Source organism: Homalodisca vitripennis, chromosome 1 (genome assembly GCF_021130785.1).
Source record: "Homalodisca vitripennis isolate AUS2020 chromosome 1, UT_GWSS_2.1, whole genome shotgun sequence".
Taxonomy (NCBI): Eukaryota; Metazoa; Arthropoda; class Insecta; order Hemiptera; family Cicadellidae; genus Homalodisca; species Homalodisca vitripennis.
Genome location: NC_060207.1, coordinates 145,597,275 through 145,619,782, shown reverse-complemented (window position 1 = coordinate 145,619,782; position 22,508 = coordinate 145,597,275). Strand labels below are relative to the sequence as shown.

At 32.8% G+C, this 22,508-nt stretch overlaps 1 protein-coding gene across 1 annotated transcript; it reads left to right on the top strand.

Annotated features, from left to right (window-relative positions):
• The first annotated feature begins 1,382 nt into the window (after positions 1 to 1,382).
• LOC124373246 (exosome complex component RRP46) lies at positions 1,383 to 18,773 on the top strand. Its single transcript, XM_046831634.1, has 5 exons — positions 1,383 to 1,672; positions 14,336 to 14,449; positions 16,152 to 16,273; positions 16,361 to 16,501; positions 16,661 to 18,773. Exons 1-5 carry the CDS (start codon positions 1,579 to 1,581, stop codon positions 16,841 to 16,843), a joined length of 654 nt encoding a protein of 217 aa, XP_046687590.1. The 5' UTR covers positions 1,383 to 1,578; the 3' UTR covers positions 16,844 to 18,773.
• Positions 18,774 to 22,508: the final 3,735 nt, after the last annotated feature.

Below are 22,508 nucleotides of genomic sequence, written 5' to 3'. Positions count from 1 at the left end.
TGTTTCGCGTTGTAATCACCTTCTGCTATAAATTTATTTTCCAATGTAGTGAAAAACTGTTCAAATTGTTGTTTGGTTATAACATATCTGGGGGAACAATATGTTATAGGACATTTGCAATTGCTGAAAATGTAATAGGGCCTAACCAATTTTCAAGAACAATGCTGGAAGCTTGGAGGTAATTCTCTCTAAAGCTGGGTAGTTCATAATGTTTAATTGTGTCTTTGACTAAAATGGCACTTCCCCCATGGGCCGTATTTTCAGGATGATTGGTATAGTATAATGTGTAGTTAGGAATTTTAAAATAACTTCTGTCTGTGAAATGAGTTTCTGAAATAAGTAAGACTTCTAAGTTATGTTGGGTGATGAATAACTGGACGTCTTGACTATACTGAGTCAAACCTGAGAAAAATGAACGTGTATGTGTTGCTACTCTCGCAACAATTGGTGAAGGAATTTCTGTATGGGTGTCCTCTGTCTGTGGCAGGCCCGCTTTTTAAGAAAAAAAGAGGTTTATTTATTTACAGAATATACAAGGAAAATGAGTCAATCTATTTCCGTAAATACATGCTTAAGTATTGTACTTTTATCTCACTAACTGTATAATGTGATTTCTGAATATTTTGTTTAATGTTGGTTATTGACGATAGATATTTGTACGATTTTGGACATTTACTACATTATATATATATAAAAGATACAGCTGTTAGGTTTTACAAGTACTAAACTAATGGAATCAAGGTTTATAAATTTTGCATTAATATTTTTCACACGTAACGTCACAGATTATGTCTTTTTTAAATGGCATACCAAATACTCCTGAGATAAGTGATGGTTATAGAAAGATATTTCAACTAATGATCCCCATTATTACTCGTAGTTGCTTATGTTTAAAGAGCGGTGTTTCAGAGTCCTGAATTCAAAGAATAAAACGGCCTTTATATGCATCCATTACATAGATGCTTGTAAAAATGGTTTCATCCTTTGACTTCAGAGCCCCAAAATACACCGTTACTTAATTAGCTACGGCATATAAAATAAAGAATACAGCATAACTAGTTTAATTATAACAAGGCTATAACTTATGTAAATCTGAATATATATCAAATTAACCATACACTGTTCTTTTATACCATTAATGTGTTTCAATGACCTTTATTTATTTATCAGAAACAACAATAAGGGCTATAACGTTGAAGTGAATAAAATAAAACTGCAATCACTACACATATATCTAAATTATTTCAAACTATATAATTCAGTGAAGACAAATATTCTAATTGTATATCGCGGCTTCATGAAAATTCCATTACCTGAGAGAATAATAAAAATGGAATCCCGTATATATCTTGTTATAATGACTAATACCACCACGACCACATGGTTTATGAAAGGCGGGAGTCAAATGTGTGCGTGATTGTGTGTGTGGTGTTTGGATGTTTAGAGTTAGGTTATGTCAATTGTGACTGTTAAATATGATTTTAAATATGAAATACCTCAAACTAAATAAATAATGTATATGTAGTGTAAATTTATATTCAACTCATTTAAAGCATATACTGTATTATAAAATTTAAAATGGAAGAAGAAAATATAGAAGTAACAGCTAGAACATTAAAGTGTGAGTTAAATGTTTTGAAAAATCCAGATGGTTCTGCAATATTAGCTCAAGGTAATATTTAATCTGTCCACTTCCTCTAATAACGAAAAAGCATTCATAAATTTACGAGGTCTGTGAGAAAGTTTTAATTTTTTCAATGTCAAAATGCTTATTGCATTGGAGACAAAAGAGGCTGCAGTGTAATAAGTGGCCACCACCACAATGGAATCCTCAATATTCTTGACTATCTAAAAATGTTAAAAACTAAGTGTCAAACCAAATTACATAATAGATATTTCAAATAACAATTATAGTTCATCTGGTTTTACATCTTAAAAATTAATTCATTAACTACAAGTAAAAACACTATGTAGTCTGAATATTTATAAAATGTTACTAACAAAACAATGTAATGTTACTAACTTTTTACTATTTTCAAAGATAAACGTGTCTGACTCCTTGTAACCCAAAGAACACGTACTTCGCCTTTATAATCACAGATGGGGGGTAGAATATATTCAAATTCTTTATTCAGCATGTAGACAGAGTTAACAATGTATATGCCAAGTCAACAAATCATAACAAAATATAATAATGTCTCTCAATAAAATAATTTTACTTTTTCAAGTTTACACTATCTTATCAGCTAAAAAGTCCTTAACAGAATAGTAAGCCTTCTCAATCAACAACCATTTCAATTTTTTTCTAAAAACTGTGTAATCTTGGACTAATCTTAAGCTTAATGGAAGACTGTTAAAAAGAATTATTGCTGAATATTTTAAATGATTTTCAAAAAATGAGGTGGAGTGTGGTGGGATATTCATAATGCATCTGGGTTTACTTCTTGTTCCATACATGTGAGTCGGAAAAAATCTATTAAAAAGGTGAAAGTTTTTATGAAGAAATGATAAGGTTTCCAGAATATAAATGGAAGGAAAAGTTAAAAGTTTGTTGGAGGAAAAAAGGTTAGCACATGAGGTTCTGGATGGGACATGACAAATTATTCTTAAAGCTTTCTTTTGAAGCCTAAACACAGACTTAATTTTGGTGCTTTCAGAACCCCAAATGGAAACCCTGTAAGATATGAATGGATAGATGATGCCATAATAAGTAGCAGTAAGAATTTCAGTTGATGCGAAACGAGCCAGATTTCTGAGCACAAAAATACCCTGACTCAGCTTCCTACATACATGCTCTATATGGAGATGGAAAGACAAATTGCAGTCAATAATAAGGCCAAGAAATTTTACGGAGCATTCTGAGAAAACAGCTTCATCACCCAAATGAATACTGAGCAAACTTTTGCTTGAATGGCTGTTAATTGAAAATTCAATGAGTGTAGTTTTTGAGACATTTACTTGAAGACTGTTTTGCTCAAGCCAATTAACAAGTGCATTCCCTTCTAAGAATGTGTCGAGTTCCAGGTGATCTCTGGAGGAATTAGAAAACGTTAGTGACGTGTCATCTGCATATAGGCACAAGTTTGGCACAGTTAAGCCCTTACAAAGATCGTTGATAAAGATTAAAAAAAGGACAGGGCCCAAAATTGAACCTTGGGGCACGCCCTTCCTGATAGTTCCTTTCGTGGAAAAACTATTGCAGATTTTATTTGACGCATCAATAGAACTAACCTTAACAAACTGTGCCCTTTTGACCAGATATGATTGAAACCACTGAAGTGCGACACCTCTAATCCCCATAATAGACAATTTTTTTAGAAGAAGAACGTGATCAACTAAATCAAAGGCTTTAGTTAAATCAAAAAATAAGCCACTAGACCGGTTACCCGAGTCAATAGTATCAACAATGTTCTGCACGACACAGAACATTGCGTCAACAGTACTTTTCCCATGGGTGAACCCATATTGATGTTGAAACATCAGCTTGTTGTGCTGTAGGAAACTCCAAAGCCTTTTTAATACTATTTTCTCTATAACTTTAGAGAAGGTTGAAACTACAGAAATCGGCCTGTAATTTGAACAGTCCAGATTGCAGCCTTTATTGTACAAAGGGGTGACCATAGCGAGTTTCAAACAGTCAGGAAATATACCCATTGAAAATGAATGATTAATCAATTCACTGAGTGGCTCTGCCAGCTCTAAGACTATGTTTTTCAACAAAGCAGATGATATTCCATCTGAACCAGCGGAATTCTTTGATTTTAGGCTGCGAACTGACTCAGCAATCTCCATAGGATTAGTAGGCGACAAGAAAAACGAATTCAGAGGACATGTGCTCAAGGCAGAAGAGCTAATATTAGGCGGAACCTTGTTGGACTTATCACCCACATTAAGAAAATAATCATTGAAAATATTACACACTTCTGAGGGATCATTAACAACCTCTCCTAAATTATTCCTGATTTCTGGTTTTTGGTACTTTTTAAAGTCATGTGAACCTCGACTCTGATTAACGATCCCCCAAAGTGTTTTGGTTTTATTAGATGACGTTCTGAGCCGCCTAGCCACACTATCAGACTTGAGTTTCAGAATAAGCTTACGATACAACTTCTTGAGGCCAAGATATCTTTGCCTAAAGGGGTGGACAGAAGGCAAATCTTTCGATTCCAAGTAAGAGGATCTTAACTGTTCCCTAACCCTTATCGCCTCACCATCTAGTTTAATCCTACACTTGTCCCTACTCTCTGAAGGGACCTTTCTCCTGACCAAGGGGAAACAAACGTTGAAATAATAGTCAATGTGACTCAAGAACAGCTCAAACTTTGCATTTAAGTCAGTTAATGAATACAAATCAGCCCAGTATGATAAGTGGACCTGGTTTTTTATATTGCAGAATCACATCATCGATACCTAACATTTGCTTCTAGAATCCTAGACTATCAATTGATATAAAAGTATCTATAGTCCTAAATAACAATCATGTTTTAAATTAAAATGTGAATGCATAGGAATATAGGAAAACTCATAAATAATAAATGAACCAGAATGAGAATGATCAAACAGGAAAACTCATTTAAAAAACTATGAGTCACAATTTATATTGTTTGTCATAACTATTGTATTGTTTATAATAATACACACTTAATTATATATTATGACGTCTATGTATAATAATTATTATTATTGTTATATATAAAATATAATTATGCGATTACGTGTATTATTTGAAAGTGTTTACAGCTGTTGATATAGATTAAGTTAATTGTTCAAAATAATTAATCAGTAATGATTGGTTATATCGATGGTTATGATTAAGTAATATCGTTTGCCAATTTCGATATAAAAAACTGGGTCCGCTTATCGTACCCTAACTTACCCTTTAATTATAATACACATAGATTTAACCAACCAATTAATTTGAAGAATAAATTAATCATCTGTACCGACTTTATATACATTTTCATATTTTAAACACAATTTGCTCTATTAATAGGTAACATCTTTTAAATAAAAAAAAGATAGTTAACTTTAGTAAACTAAACAAAATAATACTTAAAGATGATTTACTGGTGCCTTTCTCAGTTTCAAGATGTTTGTTTTGTTGTCACATTTTCTTTATTATTTAAATTACATTTTTCCTGTCAGCTGTCTTAATTTTATTGTTTGATAAGGAATGCTGAATTTTGTATGCAGTTTTTCCGATGTCCGTCTGTTAACAAAGAGTTGCACTAAGGCTTGTCCGTGGTCATGGTCTCCGACAGTTGGTAGTTTTGTCCTTTTAATGATAATTTCCATTTACTTAATTCATCTAAATAAATTCTCACTTTAATTTAATTTTTCATTTCTATAAAAAATTGATTTTGACTTTATTTTGTTTTTTTTTTTTACATAATTTCCTCTAAGCTATACTAAATTTTCTTACGGTTTGAAATACCAACTGAGTATTTTTTGGTAATTCATTTTCACACACAGGCTTTAGTAGCCCATGTGAGAATATTCCTCAAATAATTAAACTAGAAGTATAAGTGGTACTTTGGGATTATACCGACCACACCAGTATGAAGAACACAAAAATATAAATTTATAGAAACAAATATGATAGAACGAAAAAACAACTCTTTAATTACAAAATTACAAACTTACAAGCATTTCCAGGTATTGTGATCGGTATTGTTGTCGCTGTTATCTTTCTCGAGAATCCCGATTACGGCAGACCGCACGGCATCACATGATTATTTAAGTTTTTTGCACGGTAGGCCTACATAATTACCTTTCCATTACAATTCAATTTATATTTCTGATCAGCCCCTCTAGAATTTGATATTTTACTGATAGGTACTATCTCGAGGGATGTTTTTCTTTCGTTGACATCAGCGCCTTTGGTGCTGCGCCGCGCTGATGGCCGGAGGCACTCGCATTTTGGGTGGCAGAGTGTGATCAAGAATAAAAACAAGTTTTGAGTGTTTTTTTTTTTTCAATAAAGAGTTTAGTTTTTGTTTGGTAATGTTTGTTTTGTTGAATTTTTGTGTTTGGAGAAATGTAGGGGTAAAACACGGAAGTACAACAAAGCGACGCACCAGCTGAACGGGCGGCGAGACTCTGCAATCACGTTATCTACTAGACCGCTCGAGTTTGACCTCTGTCTGAGGATGGGGAGCGGTTTGCGATAAGACGATTCCTGTTTTATATTGACGAAATATTGTTCTACGCTAATCTAGTAATCAGTAGAAGCAAAATGTCAAATAACGATTCATGTCTGGGTGTGGTCGGTATAATCCCAAAGTACCGTATGAGTTTATTTTACACATTACACTTTAAAAACCAAATATTTAATTTTACTATACTCATATATATTTATAAGACAATGAATATATTATGTGTATATTTTGTTAATTTTTATGAGAATAAATTATTTTGATATGATTTGAGTAATGGTTATGGTTCCTTTGGTATTTATGACATTACATACAGTAATTGTTTACTGTATACTATTTCTATTAATTTTAAACATGTGATTTTAATTTAGTATTCGAGGTACATTGATATTGATTGCTAGTTCTGTTATTTGATATTAAAGTATCAATCATTGAATTAAGTGATATAAAAACCAGGTCTGCTTATCGTACTTTGCCCCAGATGGGCATTATTATTCTCAGTTATTCATTGGTAACCTATTACCGGGATACTGTTATTTCAGTAACAGCTGGACTAATTGATATGGTGTTTTCATAAAGAGTTTCTGGTTTTAGGTTACTCTGTAACCAGTAACAGCCACGGTCATTTCGTGCAAGCAATAAGACTAGGAATGGAAATATTACACTATGGACTATCATTATGTGATATAAGTAGGTTTAAATTAGGTTATCATAAATATGTTATTAGTAGTACCAAAGTTAAAATTAACCTTTATAAGCACTCGCATGATCTGAGCTTGATTTGAATAGTATCTCGAGGGAGGTTTTTCTTTTTTTGCTAGATGTACAGAGAGGCACTACTGAAGCCCTCACTGATGGCCAGGGGCATTTCCAATTGGTACTTTCCCGACCTCAGATCACGTTCCAGACTGTTTAACTTCTCCGACATATCACGTTCAGTAACAGGTTACCAGAACATAACACTTCAACAAGTTATTTTATAATAGGTTATTGACAAACAACAACATTTCTCATCTTAAGCGGCCATTACACAAATACCATACACATGATTTATCTTTACTTGAATTAATTTAGAAAAATAATGTCTAACTGAATTACATTATAGACTTCAGAGACATATTATAGAAGATAGCAGCATATAGAATATAGAAGATAATGAAGCAATATTTTCATTATAGATTATAGAAAATAACACAACTTTATTTATACTAAAGCTAGGTTTACATTAGCATGTAAAAGTGGCGTCACTTTTACTGGCTGTCAAGTGGCGAGAAAAATGGAGCGTGTAAACCTGAAATGGCACGCCACTTTTAGTGGAGATGTGAAATGGCACATCATTCGAGCTGACGCCATCAATATTTGTTCCGACATATATTAGTGGTGTCACTAGACAGTGGCGCTCCAGTTGAAATGGCGCACCACCTGCAGTGGAACGTGTAAACAACTACACGTGTTCGCCAGTCACATTGGAGTGCCAGTTCAAGCCACTAGGTATTGTGTAGCTCAAGGAAATTCAGTAAAAACATTTCGAGCAGTGTAGTGGTTTTTGTTGAGTTATGGCAGATTACGTAGAATATGACAGTGCAGGAACCTTAGGGGAAAAATATAATGAAAAAGTTGAGAAGAATAGTGATGAAAGTGAAGATAGGCCGAAAGTATTAGTGAAGAAACGTAAAGGAAAGCAAGAAGAGAGAAAGAAATTAAAATTGTCCGAAATTGAAAAATTTCTAGAGTTGTATGAGCTGTACCATTGCTTATGGGACTATAAAGTAGACGAATACAAAGACAGAAATGCAAAAGAACACGCATGGGAAGAAATTGTCCGTGGTATGGAGAAACGAGAGTTCACAGTCAAGAAGGCTAAACAGTCAACGAGCTGACTAAGATCTATAAAAGCAAAGTCTCAGGGGCAGGTCTCGATGATGTATATGTTCCGACGCTGAGATGGTTCTCAACAATTGATCGAATCATTGGAGGTGTTGTCCAATCTCGAGGGAGCCAATCAGTAGGACTTTTTCAGGTATGTACGCCAACATTTCATTAGTACTATTAAAGGAAATTAATTTTCATACAAATTTATTTAAAACCATAAAAAAATTTTACAGATTTTTGGTGAAAAACGTTAAAAAATAATAGAAGTAGCTAAACTAAACTTTTACCAATGAAACAACTAAAACTAATCACAATTGTATCAAACTTTTATTTTTGTTTATTAAATTGCAGTAGTTGTTAACATAAGAACATTATGAGTTTTTCAAACAGCCTTATCATTTACGAACTGCAGTTGCCAAGGAACACTCCCTTCCCCCATAAACCAATCTGCGAGTCTATCCCTAACCTGCTTTGCTGCCTTTGTTGGGTTTCGAGGTTGTGATCTATCTTTCACACTAACCAATCCTTCATTTTGTACTGCTCGACGCCATGAGCCAGGTACTATTTCACCCGTATCTATGTTTTCTTCATCAACACGTCCCCTGTAAAAATACACACCAGGACTTGTTATTCGCAGCCAGTTATGTATTGCTACACTTGCTTTCACTAATGAGTCTACTTTGTCTGGGCTTAGCGGAATGGCCCTCTCAAATATACGAAACCTGGCTGCAAGAATTCCAAATGCATTTTCAACTATGCGTCGAGCCCTAGATAGATGATAGTTGAAAACCTTTTGTTTTATAGTCACAAGGACCAGATCGAGTATTATATGGCTTCATAATGTACTCCCTTAAGGGAAATGCGTCATCAGCAACAAACAAAGCATTAGCTGGTAACTTAAATTTTTTGCTGTCTATGGCTTCTTGAAATGCACTTTTTGCCAACACTCCACCATCTGATACACGTCCGTTTGTTCCAATGTCTATGTAGGTGAAGCAATAAGCGTCATCAACAACTGCGAAAAGTATTGTACTAAATGAACCTTTGTAGTTGTAGAAGTCAGAGCCAGAATTGCTTGGGCATCGTATAGAGACATGTTTACCATCGATGCTTCCGCAACATCGTGGAAAATTCCATCTACTTGAAAATTCTTGTATAATTTCTTGCCATTCCTCTTCTGAAGTAGGACCCTAAAAATAACCGTGCATTTAATTACTACGGCCTTACACAATCTAATTATATAGTAAGAGTAGGTAATATGAAAAAAACACTTGCATTTATTGACATATTATATATCAATTGGGTGGAGTTAATAAAAAGTGGAATCTACTTGGTCTATTGTTCGAACAATACAACAATAATAGATGAAGTAGATTCTACTTTTTTTACGTCACCTAATGTTACTAAAAGTTTGTCTGTACGGTACGTCTCAGGTTTTATTTTCAGGAGCAATCAAGCACTCAAGTTCAGCAAGATGATGCAGACAAAGATGAAGAAACTATCTTTGAAGATGTTCAAGATATCCCTTCTTCATCTATTCCATCTACTTCTAGTGAGTGAGGTCGTATTATACGTGAGAAGCCCTCAAGTGCTTCTAAGCAAATTCCTTATGCCAAACCGATATCAAGAAAAGTAGCTGGTGAACGCCTAGGAAAAATACAAAACGCAGTACAACAACTGAAGGACATTTCAGATAAGGTTCTTGCACCTGAACGTATAAAAGATATGTGCGAGTATGAATTGTTCGGCCAGTTTATTGCCAGTCAGCTAAAAAAGCTTCCCGAGATAAATGCTTTGGCAGTAATGCAAAAAATTCAAACGTGCCTCATGAATGAGAGGATGACCATTGCTCGCGGTAATTCCATGTCACACTACCAATGGGAAGACACCTTAACTACATCCTCTTCCATGGTGTCTCCAAATCAAGAAGATTAAATTGAACTTGGCGCAAAAGATATCTTAAGTGAAGCCCTTAGTATGTTATAAACGTATGACGTTTTGAGTTTATTTCGTTTTTCAATATTCCTTTTTCAGTAGATTTTTGTATTGTATAAAAATAAATAAAGTACAGTTTCAATAACCTCATTTAGTTTAAATTTTACCCCTTACATTGTATTATTACTAAATACTTACTTTTAAGTATTTAATTAGAGCCTCGAATATAGCTTCACACACTTAGAAATTGTGCACTTTGGAACACGATAAAGGTACTGCAAAGAAGAGAACGAGTCACCTGTAGCCAAATACCTCAAGGTAATTTGTAACTTTATTTTAGCAGGTAAAGCCATTCTCATCCTTGTATTTAATTTCTGAATACGAGGAGCAACGTGTTTTAGCAGCTCTTCAAACTTCAACTCGGACATTCTTAGGTGGTTTCTGAAGCTGTCTACATCTTCGGTTGCAAGTTCTTCCAGAAGTTTTGATGCACCAAGGTTTGTCCTTCTACTAATCAATTTTCTTGTCCAACACGACCTAGGTTTTTTTCTAGGTCGTAACCGCAACAATATTTCGTTTGCTTCATCAGCTAACTCCTCACTCAACACGGAAATCGATGTTGCTACCGCACTCCGAATATTTTCTATATAATCAAACATTTTTACTCGTCACAGAACAATACCAGAACTGAACTGACGCCATTACAGTGGCGAGCTAGGTTTCCACTCAAATGTGTGTAAACCCAAAGTGGCGCGACACTACCAACTGGCGCGGCTAGTGACGCCACTTCTACATGCTAATGTAAACCCACCCTAAGTTTGAGCAGCAACAATTATTACTTTATAGAGTAAACATGTTTGACAGCATTCAAATAATTCTAATCAATGTTTGGTTGTTCGAGTGTTGATTCGATTGTGTTATGGCCGCTTATTATACTGGAGACATAGGAGAAAAAAAATTGGTAATTGTATATATGTCGCCCTTGAATGTTTTTAGGGTACACTTTAATAAGGAGCCTATACTCATTATTCGATTCTTTCTATCCAACGATTTAATTTTTTAATGATTTGATTGATTCAATATTACATTTTATTAAAGTTAACGGTAATTGTGAACTTAATAACCGGAGAGGCAAAATACGAGTTTTGCGTTATTAACCTATTGCTATTGTCCTCTTGAATAAAACATTATATGGAAATAATAAAGTTATAGAACATTCAAAATGAAACTACTTTTCTAGCACGGAGTAATTTTTCCTTGTTCTATGGTCTTGTTATGATCGTATGTCAACCTCCTGTTGGGTGCTGTAGACATCAGCCGTTACGCCATCCTTTGGATATGTAAAATAACAATAATGTTGAAATCAAGGGAATTTGACCCAAATTAAAGAATAATGTTATTGTTAATTTAGACATTCTAAGAATGAAAGTTTTTATCAGCTTGACACAAGTGCCAACAGCGTGGGCTACGACAGCACCTTTGCTGATGGCATGATATGAAAAACATACCTCAAGGTAGTAGGCCTACCTATCAGTAAAAAATCCAATTCTAAATGGTCTGATCACGAATGGCTCCTGCTAATACTGCTTTATAGGAAACACAACTAGAAAAACAAACAAATATTGTAAATTCACCTAACCATAGCTTCCAATCTTAACTTGGAGTAATCTTGCAAGAAAAGTAGATTCATTTTGAATGTTCTATAACTTCATTATTTCCATATTATGTTTTATTCCATATAATGTTCTAAAATTTATTGTCATTTTTATACCCTAAATATATTATTTTGTTTAGTAGGATCATAGTAATAGATTAATAAGGCTAATCTCTTTCCAGTGTAAATAAAAATAATGGTAACAAACTTACTCAAACTTTTAACAAATTAATAAATAATGTAAAAAAGTACATAAGTTTAATAAGTAAGCAAAACTAATGTAACCATAACTTTGTATGTACTTGTACTAAGTATGTGTATCATGTGGTAACTTTCTGTCATATAAAAATAGCATTTCTTCATTTAAAAATAACACATGATTACAGTAGAAACTTATACTCTCACTCTGGAAAAACACAATGACCAATTACAAAGGAATAAATTAATTTCCTAATATTTTAACTGCTCAAGTAATCTGCAATCAAACACTTAAGCAACATTCAAAACTAAAAAACTGTATTACAGTTAACGCACCGCAATTGTGTTATAGACGCCATCGAAAAAGCAGTAAAGTGTACTGCACGAGATGATTGATATTATTTAACTAAGCTGTTCTGATCACAAAACACACAGATGCAGAAGCTATTAAGAGCAGATAACGCTGAAAAATCATAGATAACAAGAAGAACAGTACATAAATATAACCAAAAATTTACATTTACATTTAAATTATTAAAAGACAAAGTTGTTTGTCATTTTTACCCCCTAAAACTATATATTTTTTTGTTCAGAAGGATGAGCAGAATACGTTAATAATGTTGAAATTTTTATTGGCTACTCTGGTCGTTAACCGTTTTGATACCAACTTAACATATAATTTCAACTTATTAATTATAAAAAATTTTAATGTAAACTCAAATGTAAACAAAAAGTACATTACCTGATTTTGAAGAATTTGGAAATGACAATTAGGCTAATATGAGGAAATTGTCTGAGATATCCCTATAAAGTGACGAGATTTGTTTCAAGTGACTTCAAGATGTTAGTTTGCCTTCTGAGAACCTTTTGCAATGTCTGAAATTTAGTTTAAATGAAGACTTAAAACAGGTGACAGGTGAAAACATAACCATTTAGATGGCGAAAGAGTCGTGAGCGTTCACAATATCCCTAAAAACGTTTCTGCCAACAATCCTTGAAGGTTCTGAGTTTGTCACTTGGAATACAGTCACTCTTAGTAGTATTTCTCTATGAATCAGACAAACTGTGGCTTTTTGATGGTAAAATGTAGTGACAAAAAATACAATGTGTCGAGCAAAACTGTTGTGATTTGCTTTCTTTCTGTAAAGTTTGTTTCATTTTGGCTAGATATTAAGTTTGACAGGGAGAAGTTGGGTGGTCCAAGGGTTGTAGTAGAAGTAGACGAATGCAAAATAGGCAAGTACAACTGTTGGAAATTAGTTAAAGACACTTGGGTGTTGTTTAATAGAAACTGCACCTGAAGGGAAAAGAAGAGGGCATCAATACAGACTCGATATCTGTCTTGACAACAAGAGAGACGTGGAAATTATAACACCTCTCATATTAAAACACAATAAAGCAGAAACCACATTAGTCATGGACTTGTGGAAATCTTACATTAACTGATCATGGTTTTGTACATTTTACTGTAAACCATTCCAAACACTTCATTGATCCATTGACCAGTGCAAATACCCAAACTATTGAAAGTTCTTGTCAAGCAATCAAGAGAAGTTTGAGGAGTGAAATACTGGCAGACTGTCTAGAGGACTATTTATGTGAATTTTAGTACTGCAGGGAAGTGCGCCTGTCTGAGAAGAAGCCTTTTTCTCATTTGTTAACAGCGGTTGCTCACTGTTATCTGGGCAAGTTATGAATATTGTAAAGTTTATCTAACATGTTGGATTAGAACAAAGTTTTGTTATATTTTAATGTTAGTGTTAAATTTATGTTATTAAAATGTGTATTATTCTTGTTGTTAATGTATTATAATTCTAGTTTGGTACGATTATTATATTATCGAAATTTAATAATATATCAAATAGTTTAATAAAAACAATTGAATAAAGAGTGTAGACCACTTATTAAGGTTTCCTGGTTTTTCATATTGAGATATGTTATTTAGGTAGTAGCCAATAGAATAATTATCCACCAGAGTTGTAATACATAATTTTATATTCTTTGCTTCTGTTCTTGAATTTTGAGTTTAGCTCCAGTTCATCTTTTTTTTATTGCAGCATCTGGTATCTGACACTGTCTTAGACTTGACTCCTGAAATCTGGAGTCATGTTTGTCTAAATAGTATAACAACTTAATGTAAATCATGCATACATGTGTTTCCTAAAATTTATTAGATCTATAGTGCATTATATTAAAATTGAGGTAATCTTGTGATGTATATATACTCTTCATGTATAAAACCACATGTGGTCTAATGTTATACATAACATAAGTTTTTTGATGGTGGTAATCATGACAGCATTGTAATAACAAATAGTGAACATAATATGGACACAACACATTGCAAAACTTTACAATGAAAAATATTTGAGTGTTATATATAACAATATCAATGGATTTTTGGAGTTCAGATTTATTCTTTTGGGAGAGAAATCAAAATTTTCAGCACTACACCTAGTTCTTATACTATTTGTTTGGGAGACCAACTTTACATACCAGTTATTTTTTTTATTTGTTGTAGGTGATACTGTATTTCTCGCATCTGTATATGGGCCAGTAGAAGTGAAAATACAAAAATTCCAGATTGATAAAGCAAGTATAGAAGCAGTTTATAAATCTAAATCAGGAATTACTTGTAAGTATCTATATGTAGATTTTGTATAATTTACATGTCTTGTTATTTATACTATCTAGGATCATTTGTATTAATTTTTTTTTTTTTTCGCCTGTGGTTGTAAAGAACTAAAAGCAGACTGAGTGTTCTAAAGCAGTTAAATAAAAAGATACAAACTGTTGGCAGTGTAGAGGAGTGATTGAATGAAATAATTTATTCTTCCAAATTTTTTTTGTTATTAAAACAATTTTATCTCTGTTGTTATCTTTACGTCTATTACCAAACTTGATAAACAGGTCTACTTCGAAAGTGATGATGGGCGAACTAACCATCACGTAAAAGAGCTATGCTAATTTTTTGTTAGAAACTGTATGGTGCCATTTAATCTATTTATAAGCTTGTATATCTATGCAAGATTTAATTAACTGGCAATATAAATAAATCTGATGTTTGATCATTTAATTTAGGTTTTCACTCTAAAAGCAATAGGTATTTTGCAAAACATTTATTATAATAATAAGTAAATAAATCCAATTTTAAAGTTTACTAAAAGATATGCAGATTCGATGAAACAATTAAAAATAAAAATTATTTAAAGTAAATGTAAATGATAATTTGTAGAATGCTTAATATTTTAATTTTTAAGTTGTACAGGGTTGTGAGCGAAAAACAAATGGAGAACACAAGGGTGGTTGTAACCTGTTTAAACCTGACTATGTTGTCAGTTAGATCTAGTGTGTAAGATATATTTTTCGTAAATAATCCGGCAATATGTAAATATGTGTAAATAATCTGGCATGGTGTATTGGTAAGACAGAATTAATTTGAAGTTACTACAAATATTGTGAATTTAAATAAAGCGAAAACAAAATAAGATTTGAGGATTTTAATGTTTTAAGTAGACTAACTAAACTTTTAAATAAGTAATCTGTGTAGTTTCAGTACAATTCATAAAATGTTCAAGTAAAGGATTTAGTTGAAAACAAGAATAAACTATTTATGAGAAATGTTACATAAACTACTCTGCAAACCAGGATACACAACAAAAAGCTCTCACTATAAGTATGTATGTATCCTTTGATGTAGTATGTATATATTTCTCATACAAATGAAAATATAGCTATAAACACAGGTATTTTAAGTCCTTCATTCCTTTGTTTTTGTTTTTTTTTTCAAGATTTTGCTTAAGAGTGTTTTGGCTTATAAACACAGTTTTGATGTTGTATTTCTGCCTATTCTTTAATTTACTCTGATAATTCCGGTACACACATACGTAGATTTTTTTGTCATCATTTTCTAGGATGTTTCTTATAATTTCTTTTTGGGCATATTTATGACAGACTTAAGGTTTGAGCATTTTGTGTTAGATCTGATTTAACTGTTCATTGTTTCTTCTTATAGCCCATCTTTGTGTAAGAAAATAAGCTCTTTGCCCTGTCAAACAAAGAGTATACAACTACTTCTTTGACAGATGTTTAATGCTTGGATTTAAAATTGAGATATTAACTAGCTTTTTCCGATAAACTGTGTTTAGAATGCCTGTATCCTTCCAAATAATTCTTTACTTGTCATTCTCTCTTTGAATCCTCCGTCAAAGTTTGGAAGATAGTGTACACTTGAATACTTAAGAAATAAGCCTTTGTATGATTGTTTTATGAAATGGTTATGATTTAAATGTTTCTAACTAAACCTTTTTGAGATTTTTCGTTAAATTATGTTTCAGGTGTAAATGATAGGATTAAAGAGAACCTAGTAAAGAATGTTTGTGAGTCTGCACTTATAACTTCACTTCATCCCCGTACAGCCATCAATGTAATTATACAAGAGATGCAGGACTGCGGGGGTGTGAGTATTACCACTTTGACTATATTATTGTCTATACTAAAATACAGATTATACAGGTATGGGTTTTCAAACTGTATGGTTTTACAGGGACTGGCTTGCGCTATTAATTCTGCATGTCTGGCGCTAATCAACTCTGGGTTGTCCATGCAATATTTGTTTGCTGCTGTTTCGTGTATGGTTAACGACGATGGAGCGATCGTGATTGATCCAGACAATAAACAACTAGAGGTAACTATTATAGGTTACAGGTTTAATCCATACAGTCCACTGTTTTTGACCTTCTAATTAATAATATATATGGGCCAACTTGCTCCACCTTATATTAAATCTATGTGGTTGTGTGATGGTTAAATATATTTGAAGAATAAATTTTTTTGTTTGTTGCAGGAAGCTCAAGGCTCAATGATATTTGTGTTCGACAATGTGCGTTTAGATGTCATTGGCTTGACCACAGATGGAATGATCAGTGAAACTCAACATGAAGAAGCTTGCAGACAGTGCAAGATTTGTGCTGAACAGCTTTTTGTTTACTTCAGAGACATTGTGCGCAGATATGCAAGCAGAATTTAGTTATTTAGAGATTTTCAATTTTAAGTTATTGTTCGATGTACCTTTAATAAATTTGTATTATGTTTGTATGTCATATTCAAGTTATTTTTTTACTAATTTTTAATAGCATTGATTTAAATGTTGTAAAATAGCAAAATTTTATTTAATGGTTCTTGTGGCCGGTGGTGGTATTATGGATAGCATCACACTGGCCAGCAAGATTTGTTGTAAACATGACAAGTGAACATACCATTTTATTTTAAGATGTTATCATAAAGAAAATTGCATCAGCATTTGTGAAAGTTAAAGGCCTTTGATGTCTTGCTAAGATGTTTGTGTTAAGCATTGCTTCATACATAGTATATGTTTATCTAATGTTATAATGCGCCATTTAGCATCAATTAAAATAAACCTTTTTATAAGAATTGATGTGGTTTAAATTGAGCAGTTCCGAAGATGATTCAATTAACTGGACTCACTATGCAGATATACAAAATGCTGTTAAAGTTATAGATACTAGTATTCACTCATGTAACTGGTGTAAACATAAAAATATTTGTACTGCAGCCAAGCGAGCTTATGCAATTAGAGCGAATTCCCAATAATAGACAGGTTATTGGCTATCTTGTATTTTATGCTGTGGAACATGAGCAACTGTTTGAAATCTACTGCAATTGGTTCTTTAACCGTAACGTAAGTTTCAAATAAGCTCTTGGCTTTAGTGAACCTTTATCTTGCATATTTAGAACAACAGTAAGTAAGAGAAACCTTGTTGATGACGACTATGATATATTGGAAGCTTCAGACAAAACATACAACTGCCAATAGGTCTTTTATCAGTAGTAGGTATGGTAGTGGAGGTGATGAGAACAATAAAAATGCGAGTTTGCTTGACCTTTCAGAAAACGACACTTAATGAATATTGGATGCTTTTATCTAGTGAAACTTATGACTCAGATGTCAATAAGGATTATCAACCGATTCTTCATTTTAAGATAAATTGAAGGTACTGTATTTGAAAAATAGCATGTATTTATGAAACTATACTATATGTTAAAATTCTAGTGACATATTGAATTAAGTAGTGATACTCATCAATATAATACAAGAAATAAAAAGAATATAACTGTAATCCAACATAATTTGCAATAACTCTGTAAAAAACAAAATATATGGGAGTGCAATCTTATAAGTTATTACCAAATTATTTAGTCAGTAGAAAAAATAAGATTTACCCTATTATATGGATTACCCCTCCATCAATCTGATGTGACGCTGCTGGAGATGCAGAAAGGACCAACCAATAAACGGACCCCCGTCACCATCCCTTACATAGCAATGGTTGCAATCCATATTGTTCTTTGATTTTTTTTTTCAATTTCTATAAATAAGTGTAGATTTATTTATAGACTGTTTATAACCAAGATCTATTGTATAGTTTTTAATTTTCTTAAAACCATAATAAGAGAATATATTGCCATGTTCTTGTAATTGTATATCTAATTAACTTGTTCTTTAATATTGACACCATTCATGTTCACTGTGTAAAATAATTGAATAAAGATAGTTCTGCTTGTGATTATGCATGGGTCTTCTATGCCAACTCAAATATAAAAAATACTGATGACTTGATTTAGTTAAAATTAATCCAAAATGATGTTTATAAACATATTGACTTAAAAATTTTAACTGTTATCTTGTACTTCTAAAACATTTGAATGGAAGCCATGTGTGCTACAACTCAAGGTTCTATAGAACTGAAATTTGGTGCATAAGCTCCTCTTGGTAGGAGTAATAAATCTATTGATTTTGGGATCGAAATTTTAAAATACAGCAAGTTTAAAATCACTTTTTTGAATTGGTCTTGGGGTAATCAAGATTAATGTTTTTATTTAAACTTACATGGCCTTTGCAATAATATTCTAAAAATAAAGTGATGAAATAAAAAATATGTACTGATTATTATTTTTAAGATATATCTTATTTTGCTAAACACATTGTAACTGTGTGTATTTTGTTAGTTTCAATAATGCGAGTACAACAGCCAGTAAATTTACGGGAGTGAAACGTGAAGTTTAGCTGACATGAAGTGGTAGGACTGGGGGCTGTGGTGAGGGAGGCTGGGCAGTGTGAGGTGTGTGGTAACTACAGTCGCGGCAGTGCCATTCACTATCTCAGTCATGTAATCACACCTCACATGGCAACGATCCGCACCAGTACTCTGCTAAATTAGCGTAGTGCTAGCAAATTCTGTAGAGCGCGTAATGTCTACCCGTCTTCAACTCAGGAGCACACTGACTGGGGAGATGAATGGGACCTGCCCTCCCTCCCCCCAAGAGCATAGTATTTCAAAATAATCGATCGCCAAATAGTGCGACTAAAAATAACATTTACGTTATAACTTTGAAATAAAACATAATACTAGACATAAGTTCAAATTTTAGAACTGCACATATTTTCAAAATTATTCAATTGATACTTTTTTACTTTTTTTATTTTTTGTAGTTATCTTCTAAGTTTGTCAATAAAATGTTTCCACTTAAACTTCTCTCTCCCTGTAGGGTCAACTTCATTTCCTGTCCTTTCGTATTCAATTTTATTCAAAACTTTTTGAATCCCACCGTCACAGAGTGAGTACAAAGGTGAGGTTAGTTCTTACAATTTCTTATGGCTTCTACCTGTACCCGGTACTTTCAGTAACAGTACAAAATTTACACATACCGATTTCGAATTATACGCGACAGAGTACCCAAAATAGTATAGGTACATGTTTCAGGTACTGTTGCTGCTAAATTAGTTCGAGTGTACTTTGCACCAGGAATGACACGGTGACCTTGCCGTGTAAAGTATCTGTATCGTAAAAAACATGTACTAGGTGCTTTAGGTTTGCGTTAACTTGTACTCTCGGGACAGACAAGTACCCGGTACAAAGTATCTGTTGTAAGAGTCCCGACGTGATCGGTTGTCACAGTAGTGAGCAAGTTGCCGAGTTCAGAGCATTTCTTTACTGTGTTAGTTTTTTGTTACTAAGACACAACACCGCCCTGGGCAGTCTCCAGGCGATTTTCGCGTTAAAACGGGAGACCGGACTACGGCAAATTAACAAAACGCTCAATTTAATCAGTGTTAAAAGTTAAACGTTTTAAATAATGGTTTACAAAATTACACGCTCATGATAATGACTAAAAGCTCCATAACTAACCAATGCCAAATTTTGTGGAATACCCAATTAAGATATTAATTTGATAACTTTACTATTCTAAAATTATATACTCAATTACAGTACACTTTTATCTGCCGCATATAAACATTTGGTTATAGTCGGATCACAAGTATCCGCGCTTTAAAGCTGAAAACGTCAGGACCGATATTTTTCGTTGTTATCTATATAGAAACTGGAAGTTATGTTTAGTACGCAGTTATATAAGCCAAAGTGCATAAATAAACAAGCTAAACTTTAATATAACTCATTATTGTAGCTCTATATTAACACTTTGTACCCTGGGCCCTTAATACATGTTTCGGCGTGGCTCCCTGGGGGTTTTATGATGCTTTTAAAAAATTCTGTGTTATTACAGTAATTATGTTATAAACTTATACTATATATCTTTTTAAAGATAGAGATACATACTTTTTTTAAATGTATACAAATATAAAGTTTATTTCAAAATAAAATTATTACATAATATTGAATGTTATGTAAAAAATACAAAAAAGTGTTTGCTACATAGCTTGTTAGTTCAGGTAGTTCGCCTTAGTGTGGTCATTTTTAAAGCACAATGGTCTGAATCAAATACAGGATCTCGCACATTTTCGTTTAGATCGTTCATAAAATCAATATTTGGACCCAGGTGTTTATCAAAATCATCGTCACTTTCTGATTCGGAGTCAAACAAAAGATCGCGAATTGCATCACTTTTGATTTAATCACCCATATTATTTAAACTCGAAAGTAATAAGTCAAGAATATAAAAGGAAATCAACGGAAAGTCGAGAAGAAAGAACAAAGCGAGTGTAAATACAAAACAAAACACACGAATAGCTTCACATTGCTTGCATTTGCCTTTACTTCATTCAGTAAGAAAGTAAAGATCTGATTATTTACAAACAGTTAAATTCACATTTAGAATACATTATAATAATATTTGCTTCAGTATTTGTCGGCAAGATTTGTAGAAAACTTAGTAAGACATCACTAAGACTCAACAACACACAACATGAAACACTACAAAGCAAACTGACAGTGCCGACGATCAGCCGCGGCGCCTACGATCAGCTGTCTAGACTCGCTTGTAGTACGACGAAAAATATACGTATTTCGTTACTAAAACGTGACCCAGGGATCTCAAAACCAACTAATAAGAACTTAGACAACCAATGAACATAATCAAAATGTTTGAATCCAAAAGTAAGATGACTGAGCTAAATAATACAATGAAGCTATTACTCGGGCGCCGGTAGCAGACGCTGCCGACGCGGGCCGACCTATACTCGGGCTTAGGGTACAAAGTGTTAAGACTACTTTGTGGTCAACTTTTTTAAACTCTGATATCTTCACGTTATGACTAAAGAGTACACATCAAGATTTAACTGTGGTCTTAATTTGTGATTTTAACTTAACTATTTCGTTAATGTTTTATTAACGATATGATTAATTTTGTTTGGGTTAAATACACTTCATACAAACTGTATTTGTTGTAGAACATGTTTATTATACCTGCATAAACTGCCTGGTGGTAGAGTGGTTTTACTGTAAACTATAAACACTCTGACATGATCTTTGCGCTCTTTTTATTAGTTTAGAAGTACTATAAAGTAATGAGTTTAGAACCTCGTATTTCGTAACAGGGCTTCCGGAGTTCCCACTGCTCTGGAGGGTTTCCGTATCCAGAGAAGATTTCTGGGTGCGCCACTTCTTCAACTTATATTTAACAATAATTCATCTATTAATATGAGTTTTTTATCCGTGGTAATGGTTTGAACATAAATTTTATTATTATTAACATTGTTTTAAATTTAATACTAATCTATAATGTCTTCTTCATGCATAAAAGCAGCAAACATATTTGTCTATTCAAATCAGCGTGTGCGCGTATATATATTACAATCAAATAAATTAAAATTAATTTCAACAAGCAGGGCAGTAATAAACAGCATTTTAGTAAATAGGACATAAATCAAGTGTGAATGAATAACCTCCAATGGTTTACGAAGTTAAAATTAGCAACTATACTTTCGTTAATCCGGAAAGAAGCATTATTACTTGACGTTTTTGAAAAATGTAAGGGTCCCCCTAAAATGAAGAGTTCTAAGGCAACCCAATGTTTTCAGATGAATACTGTAGTTTTAAGGTCACTGATTATATTATTTAATAAACTCCTCATCAGCACTACAGGTGAGGTTATATTTTTTCAATAATTTAACTTCATTTATCAATTCCCAACTGTAAATGAATAATGTGATTTTGATACATGTGGACTAAGAAAAACTAGGTAGTGTAAGAACTACATTTTAAAACATTAACGTAATTTTCGCTAAAAGATTTAGCAATTTATAATTTTTACATCTTTTTTAAGTTCTTTGTTGAGTTGTCCCTAAATTATCTCTTAATTTTGTATCGAATGATACAAGTATACAACTATTTTTTTAGATAGTGGTATTGGAAGAAAAGATATTGTTTAAATTT